The sequence below is a fragment of the Onthophagus taurus genome, chromosome 6 (assembly GCF_036711975.1).
Source record: "Onthophagus taurus isolate NC chromosome 6, IU_Otau_3.0, whole genome shotgun sequence".
Lineage (NCBI taxonomy): Eukaryota > Metazoa > Arthropoda > Insecta > Coleoptera > Scarabaeidae > Onthophagus > Onthophagus taurus.
This window is the reverse complement of record NC_091971.1, coordinates 10,288,812-10,297,949: the sequence shown is the minus strand read 5'-3', so window position 1 is coordinate 10,297,949 and position 9,138 is coordinate 10,288,812. Positions and strand designations below refer to the sequence as shown.

The following is a 9,138-nucleotide window of genomic DNA, read 5'->3' as shown; positions in this document are numbered from 1 at the left end:
TAAAAAAAGAAATTCGCAACAGTGATTTAAACAAAGACTTATTAAGAATGACAACTTCTTTCCCACTTTGGTTTCCTCCGGCGCTTGTTTGTCCCGAAATCTTAAAATCAATCCATGAAGGTGAACCTACAAAATATATCAAAAAGAATATTACAACTAAAAACGTCATTAAGATTAGCGATATAATTAAAAATAACGCAACGAACATTGTGATTGGTCCTCATACAAAGTTCGTGTTAAGTAATGGGAGCGTAACAAGTGTTCGTAATTTAACTAATAACACAATCAAATCAAATAAAATGTGTACTTTAAATATATTGAAAGCTAACCCTATGGTAACTGAGTTAAGAATTAATGGAACATCGAAATTAACGACTAAAAGCGTCACAAATAAAGTTAGAGATGTTAAAAGTCGCAATATTGCTAATGAAACTAATTCAGAAAATACTGAAAGTTCTGATTTAACATCGTGCTCATGTCCATGTGGTGAATCTGTTTCAAAAAAAAGTGATACAGAACCAACAACTAATTCGGAAACTGAATTAGAAGATGACTCATCAAAAGAAAATGATGGGGATGTTACCACTCCGTTAAAAGTAAGTGAAGAAGATGATAAAGAGGAGATTAAAACAACATGTATTTGTTTAGATGAGGAAAATGTTAGTACAAAGAAACCTAAGAGTACTAAAAAAGGAAAAGATGAAGAAGAAACAACAGAAAGTAGCTCAACAGAATCAGAAACGAGCGATGCGGAGATTTTTGGTGATGAATCTACAAACACCACTGAGAAATTAAGTACAACAAAAACTACAAAGAAAGATAAAGGAACAACTGAATCTAATAAGAAAGAAGGTGCCACAACGAAAAAGGAAAAAGATAATAGGAAAAATAAAACTAAAACGAAAGATAAAGACACTACGATAAAGGATAGCGACAAAGAAACAACAGCAAAAGAATCTACAACAAATAATGAAACTAGTACTAGTCAGAAAAGTAGTAAAAAAGATAAAGAAAATGAAGAAACAACGACTGTAGAAAGCACAACGAAAGAGGAAAATAAAACTACGGAATCAAAGAGTTCTGAAGCAACCACTAAAGAAGAAACATCAAAAAAAAGTGAAAGTACTACAAAAGAAGCAAGTTCTACTGAAAAAGGAAGTAGTGAATCAACTACAAAAGCAACAGAAACTACGAAAGAAAATGTCACAGAAACTACCATAACAACAACGGCTGCATCGACCACAAAAGAAAGTGATGATAAAAATAAAACCACAACTACAGAAAAACCATCTGAAACTACAACAAATAAAGCAAGTACAGAAGCAAATCAAACGACGGTATCCACACCAGCAGCTGTAAGTGCCAAAGAAGGCAGTACAAGTTCGGAGAAAGATAAAACTGAAGGAGCGATGAAAGAATCGACTAAAACCGTTGAAGTTAATAATACAGCAACAACAAATGCAGAGAAAACGAATGGGACAGAAACAACTAAAGGTAACTCAGAAACAACCAAAGAAAATTCAGAAACAACCAAAGGAAACTCAGAAACAACTTCTGAAGGAGTAAGTACATCATCAAAGACGACAAATAAAAAGGGTAATAGAAAAAAGGTAACGATATGCAGAAAAAAGACAACTACTGAAAATACAGACACAGATGAAGTTAAAGAAACTGAAGAAAGTGAAGAAACAGAATCAACAGAAATGGCTGAATCATCCGATAAGAATAAAGAAACGTTAGATACTGAAGAAGATATATCTGAAACGGAAAATTTTGATAATGATGTTACTCATCGTATAAATCCTGTTAAAGGTAAAAAAGGCAATAAAATTGTTTGTGGTAAAGAACAAGTCCAAGAAGTAAAACTACTACCTGGAGTTAATAGATTAAACTTAGTTTTCCCTGGACAAGAATGTTTAAATCAAGGAAATATAATATCACAAAACGTACCGGATGCTCAAAGTGGACTACCAATTAATAGTTTACAACAACCTCAATATGCTCTGTACGATCCTAATATGATGATGAGTTATGATAATAAAGGATATCAAGGTCAAATGAGTGGGGTAAATCAAATGCAATTTAATCCTTATCAAGGGAATCCATCGCAAATGCAATACCCCCCTAATGTTGCACAATTACAACAATTTGTACCTCCTCAAAATGGATTACTCCCAAATCTTCCCGGAGGAAATTTACTAGATCCATGTTATATGAATGTGATAGGGTTTAATCTCTCAAATCAGCAAAATGTAGAAGTAACTCAAACTTCATTAAATGTATTAGAAACTCCCGTTTCAAATGAGACAATGGAAAGTGATAATCCGATTAATCAAATTAAAATTATAGTTAACGATGAGAATTTGAAAGGAAATAAAACTTTATTAGCATCGACTAATATTTATCTCGTAACAACAAAATCTCCTGAAAATATTACAAAATCGACAAATAACGATGAAATATCTTCTCCTTGTAGCGTTCTTGCTGCGATAGCGAACGATTTGTTGGGCGATGTAATGAACTACGACGATCTTTATGATGTTGGAATGAACGTTTTAAATAAAAATGATACGAATTTGAGCAGCTCAACGATAAAATCGGAAGGCGCTGAAGCTGCAACAACTTTAGCGGGAAATACCAACAACTCGAGCGGGAAATCTCCGCAAAATCGAACTGGATGTAAAATGCACATGAAAATAGTTGGATATAATCCTCCTAATGTAACATCTTCAAATGATAAATTAAGAAGTGTGTCAAATAAAATTACTTTAGGAAATGCAACAACTGTTTTAAATACTCAAAATACTATAAAACTTTCTACTGGAAATAATTATTATAGTACAACAATAAACAATTTAGATGGTCCTGTAAGAATAATAACCACAGGGGTGGGTAAGAATTTAACAACTAAAACGACTGAAGATAATTGTGTTAGCAAATATTGTTTCACAATTAAATACGGAGGCGGAACAACCGCGATTTTTCCTACTTTAACGACGACCACAACAACAACAAAGAAACCAGTAAAGAAAAATTTTTTCTTTAAAATTTTTAAACATAACAAAAAAGAAAGAACAACGGAAGAACCAAAAAGAAAAAACTTAAAATCTTTAGCACAAGCCACGCCTGGTTGTAAAATATTAAAGAAGGATGCAAATGAAAAAGTTTCTGCTAAAAGACAATGCAATTTATGCAGTTTGGTAACGACTACGAATACTCCAATTACGACTTTGCAAAATATAACTCAAAATACTAATTTAGTTAGTAATAAAATTCAAAGCGAAACTAAACCAATACAAATTACAACTCAGTCAATTAATTCGAGTCAAATTACAACGAAATTAGATCAAATTACAACGAAATCAAATCAAATTACAACTAAATCAAATCAAATTACAACTAAATCAAATCAAATTACAACTAAACCAAATCAAATTACAACTAAATCAAATCAAATTACAACTAAACCAAATCAAATTACAACTAAATTAAATCAAATTACATTTAAATTAACAAATTTTCCACCGACACCAACAAAATTGACATCTACTATAAAAAATGATGGAACCACGGTTGATTTGATAGATACATTAAAAGCTTTAATAAAACCGTCAGCTTCTGAATTGGTTCATGATACAAATCAATCAATGAGACCAATTATAATTATCAATGAAAATAAAATGCCTGAAATACCTTTGAGTATAACAACGAGTAATTCTAGTTCAAGTACAGAAAGTACTGAAACGACAACAATAAAAGAAGAAATCGAGTTAAGTAAAGACACAGAAAATACATCGGATTCAACGGAAACTTTAAAGACTAATATTCCACTGTTTGCAAACGAAGTTCCGCTGGTGAGTGAAATTGAATACGCACCTGGTGTTTTTCTTCCGAATGAAACAACGTCCGCTGCTCAATTGATCCTATTTAGACATATTTAGAATATTATTTGCTAAGCGAAAATAGGTTTAACCGCATGTATAATTGTATTTTATAGTTTTAAAATATATTTACTATTTATATTACATTTTTTACTTATTTTTATACTTAAATAATAGTTTTAACTATTTTAGGAGTATGTTTTCGATAAAAATAATTAACTATGTACAAAAAAAATGTACAAAAAAAACAAATAAAAATTAAAATATAACAAAATTATCTAAACCAAATTTCCTAATAAAATAATTTAAGCTTTCATATGATTTTGAGCATCCCATAACTGACTATAAAGTGTCCCTCGATCTGTTACCAAATTATAATGTGTACCTTGTTCGGAAATTTTACCATCTTTTAAAACAAGGATTTCATCCGCATCCATAACAGTACTTAAACGATGTGCAATACAAATACTCGTTTTTCCCTCAGTTGCACGTCTCAGCGCTTTTAATATATTCTACACAAAGCAAAAAGAATCAATATCAAAAATAGTATTAAATATTTTTTTCCAACCTGTTCAGTTATTGAATCCAAAGAACTTGTAGCTTCATCAAAAATCAAAATAGGTGTATTTTTTAAAATAGCTCTTGCAATAGCAACCCTTTGTTTTTCTCCTCCCGATAATTTCAAACCTCTTTCTCCAACTTGCGTTTGGTATCCTTGTGGCCACTTTGTAATACTTTCGTGAAGTTCAGCCATTTTAGATGCTTTTATAACTTCATCATTGGTCGCTTTTAAATCGCCGTAATGTAAATTGTGAAGGATCGTATCGTGGAATAGAACGGAATCTTGCGGAACGATGGCTATCGCTTTTCGCAGACTTTCCAAATCAACTTCGCGAATATCGTGATCTCCGATTAATATTCGACCATTTGTTGGTTCGTAAAAGCGATAAAGAAGTCTTACTAAAGTTGATTTTCTATAGATTAAAAATTATTTTTGAAATTATTAAAAAGATGTTAAAAAAAGTTACCCTGAACCAGATCCACCAACTATAGCCACTTTTCTTCCTGCTGGAATTGTAAAAGATAAGTCTTTTAAAATTTGTTTCCCTGGTCCATATTCGAAGGAAACATTATCGAATGTTATTGAAGCTAATTTTGAGTCAACGTATAAATAAGGTGCGAATTCTTTGCTCTAAAATTAATTATTTTATCTTTTTATGAAAATTATAATTTGATAAAAATACTTTAATAGCTGTTTCCATCGTCATAAGGGTAAACATAGTTTGCATATCGATTAAGGCTTGCCTCACTTCTCTATAAACACTTCCTAAGAAACCCAAAGGAATTGATAATTGAAAAAGAAGCCCATTTACCATGACTAAGTCACCAACAGTCATATTCCCTAAAAAATGGGTTCCAAAAATTAATGCTATAAGTTCATTGCATGATTTTAATCACAAATACTAGAGTTAAAATGATGAAGATTCGTGTAAACATTTTTGGTTTATACCCATAACTGCTTAAGATATGTACTTTCAAACTCTGTGGTGATAGGCTGATTGATGATGGGGAAAGTATTTTCTCATATTTGAAATACTAATATGGGGAATAGTTTGCATGTGCATTTATTAGTACACCCAGTTCTTGTTCTTTATTGCTATGTTTAGTTAGTTTTTGTCGTATTTCTTGTATAAGAACAATGAGTGCAACTGAGAGTTTAACAGTTCCTGGGTAAGTATGAGACTGCTTTGTTTGAAACTGTATAAATAAAGGATTCTGTGTTATGGTTAGCTCTAGTACGCAAAATACAAGGGCAAGGGATCAAGACCATTTACAACGACGAAAAAGAAAGCTTACTGAATCAGAAATTTCCAGCGAAACGATTTTTCCAGTGACGATGACCTTATAGATAGAGACTTCCGAAGACGAACTTTCGGATGTTGAAGGAAAAAAAAAAGACGCTATAAAAATTCGCTATTCCAAGACTTCCTGATCAGGCGACATACTACAGCCAGCAGTTTTATTTATATAACTTTTCTATTATCCAAGGTAGTTCCAAGGATCCTTTAAAAGGGAACACTTTTTTATACACCTGTGGAGAATATGAGTTACCAACAGCATTTAGTCAAATAGCGTCTCGTGTTTATCACAGACTGCAACATATCGATTTTACAGGGATATATCTCTACTACGATGCGTTGCAGATGGCTGTGGAGGCCAATACAAAAATTCGATTCTTATGTTAATGCTTGGAAACTGACTCCTACACGAGGCGCCTTCAACTGTTCATTTATTCCGTCCGATAAAGTGTTTGCAGGAATAGAAAAGTCATCAAAAAGAAGAAGATACTTTCTCAACCAGAGGAATTTTACACAATTTTGCAAAGCTATGGGAAGTGAAGTTCTTGATCTTGATTGGAAAAGTAAAGTTAATGCTAAAATTTTGAGAAAAGTGCTTGAAATATTTCATTTTGACTCATAAATAGTGATGATCTTATATGTTAAGTCACAACTAAAACGGTTGTAAGATGTTTGAACTCTTATTTTTATTGCAACAGTTTTTATGCTTTCCTGAAAAAAGTGTTTTATGGAAATGGCCACTTTTGTTATTAATGTACAAAGAAGTTATAAAGGATATGCTACAGGTCGATGATGGATATACTAGGCTAACCACAAATCAGAATTCCATTATCTGGAAACAGTTCCAGTTGACAAGAAATCTAAATACAACTGCCCAATATGTCCAGAACATCCTGGTTTATGTGTAGATCCATGCTTCAGAATCTGGTACAGTGCAGAATAATTATGTTTTGTAATATTTTTGGGTAGCTGTTGTATTCATTTTGGTTTGTATTGCACATTACGTTGTATTTAGAAAAAGAAAATAGAGACTTTGAAGAAATTCAGAAATTCATTGGTTGGTACAGAACATAGAAATTCAAAGTCCAGTAAACTGAACTAGGTCTTCTTTTACAAAAATTTAGCAAAAACGTCATATACAATAAACCAACGTGTAAATAACACAACCTGAATCTCGAAATCAAAGAAACTACGAATGGTACATGGAAAAAAACTACTGCAGGAGTTATTTTAAACAACTATTACCGATTTGCTTTACTGTTCCAGTTACATACATAGTTTGTTTTCATAGACACCTACAATTAATGAAAACATTTCATAATCGAGGTTGTATCTAAAAACAAAAATTTTTAAGAGTAAACATCAAGAAACAGATTAATTAATTTGAATTTGAACCAAACTTTGCATATTTTCAAAAGTGATCTTAAACGATTTTTCATGATAAAATTGCACTGTTTACCAAATTTTATCTTTCTAAGAAAAACTATATTAAAAATATTTAAGAAAATGTTTAAAAATTTAGAATTTGTGATTAAAATTATGCCACAACTTACAGGAACACCCTGTATTTGTACAGCAAACTTTTTTTAATACCTTTTACAATCTCATTGGCAGCTAAAATCATAATCCCACTTAATGCAGCACTAAAGATAGCATTCTGTCCAAAATTAAGTGCCGCCAAACTGGTACTAGTTTTCAAACTAGCATCTTCATACTTCTTTAAAACACTATCATAGCGATCAGCTTCAAATTGTTCATTATTAAAATACTAAAAATTAATTTATAATTTTTCCCCCACAAAAAAAAGCAAATATCTACCTTAACAGTTTCATAATTAATTAAGGAATCAATTGCTTTATTCCCAGCTTCATTTTCAGCTTTATTCATATAAACCCTAAATTTTGTGCGCCATTGTGTGACTGCTAAAGTGTAAGCGCTATAAACTCCAACACAACCCATTGAAATTCCTGCGAAAGCTAATCCACATTTTATGCCTAAAATACTAGAAACAAGGGCGAGTTCGAAAACTGTTGGAACAATGTTAAAAACCATAGCGGATAGCACAAAGTTTATTCCTCGAGAGCCACGATCAATTGTCTTTGATAAAGCACCTATAAAAATTTAAATTAAAGCTTTTAAGTGATTAAAATTGTTTTAAAACACACCTGTTTGTCGACTTAAATGAAATCCCAAGTCAAGATTATGTAAATGAACAAAAACGTTTTTCGCAATTTTTCGTATAGATCGTTGAGCCACTTTTGCAAAGACCGCATTTCGTAATTCATTAAAACCCGCTGCACCAGCTCTTGCTATTCCGTCTACAAAATAGTTTTTAATCAATTTTTACTCAAATTACTAAATTAAATAAGTACTTAAAATAATTATTTGAAGTTTTCATCCAAAAAATTACTTACACCCTAATAAAAGAGATGCGGCTACTGTAGTAATAGTTTCCGGAGCAGAATTCATATTAAGTGCTTGCCCTGCATTCAAATAATCTACCGAATACTTAAATATAAAAGGTACGGCTACATTCATAACCTTTGCACTTATTAATAAACTCAACGCTACAGTAACCCTTTGTCTTATTGCTTTATCATCAGCTGGCCAAATATATTGAAGCATTGCTTTGACCATTTGCTTCCCTGAAACTTGCCCCTTTCCATCTAATTGAATCGTATCTCTGGAAAGTGTTGAAACACCTGGGTGAAAACATCCTCTTACAGGCTGTTTTTTAGGGCTGGGTGAAAAGGCTTTAAGCTTTGAAAATGCTTTGGAAAGAACTATAGTATTTCCTGATTTTTGTCCCTTATCTGGTTCTTTCGTCGTAGTAACGCATGACTAAAAAGAAAATAAAAAAAATAAATACATTGTGGTTAGATAACCTTACTTTCTATCAAACATAACCTCAAAAAAAAATCTTACCGTTTGTAAATGTTGAACTGAGGGGGTATTTTTCAATAAAAATTGGGAATTTCTTGAATAATTAGTAAAGGATCGATAATTTAAGAGTTTCAGTTGAAGACTTAAACGTTGATGGGCAATTTTATTAATAAATAGAACCGTGGCCATGTTATGAGTTAAATTAAATTGTCAAAATGATTCATTTAGATATTTATTAAGAAACAAGTTTATCTTTAGTTTTGATTTCTTTTTGTAACTTATCTAATGCGTGTTTTAAATTGTAGATAAAGAGGAATGGAATTTTTTGTCGAATTTAAATTAAGAATGAAGTTTAAAATAAAATTAAGGTTATGTTTTGTGTCATTCAAAACATTTTTCTTGGACCCCTTTTTGTATGATGTAACAAAACATCTAATTTTATATACTTTATTATAAGTTTATCAAAACATCCGATTAAGAATTATAAAAAATCAATGTAACCTAAATAGGAAACT

At 31.4% G+C, this 9,138-nt stretch overlaps 2 protein-coding genes across 2 annotated transcripts; one reads left to right on the top strand and one right to left on the bottom strand.

Annotated features, from left to right (window-relative positions):
* Positions 1–47: 47 nt before the first annotated feature.
* LOC111413227 (serine-rich adhesin for platelets-like) lies at positions 48–3,941 on the top strand. The gene is made up of 2 exons (XM_071196482.1): positions 48–3,264; positions 3,586–3,941. The coding sequence occupies exons 1-2, from the start codon at positions 48–50 to the stop codon at positions 3,939–3,941; spliced, it is 3,573 nt and encodes a 1,190-aa protein (XP_071052583.1).
* Positions 3,942–3,984: 43 nt separating this feature from the next.
* On the bottom strand, positions 3,985–9,032 carry LOC111427823 (ATP binding cassette subfamily B member 7). Its single transcript, XM_023063144.2, has 9 exons — positions 8,666–9,032; positions 8,155–8,581; positions 7,906–8,058; positions 7,559–7,851; positions 7,334–7,508; positions 5,126–5,283; positions 4,910–5,073; positions 4,450–4,855; positions 3,985–4,393 (listed from the first exon to the last, which is right to left on the bottom strand). Exons 1-9 carry the CDS (start codon positions 8,810–8,812, stop codon positions 4,187–4,189), a joined length of 2,130 nt encoding a protein of 709 aa, XP_022918912.2. The 5' UTR covers positions 8,813–9,032; the 3' UTR covers positions 3,985–4,186.
* Between the last annotated feature and the right edge of the window lie 106 nt (positions 9,033–9,138).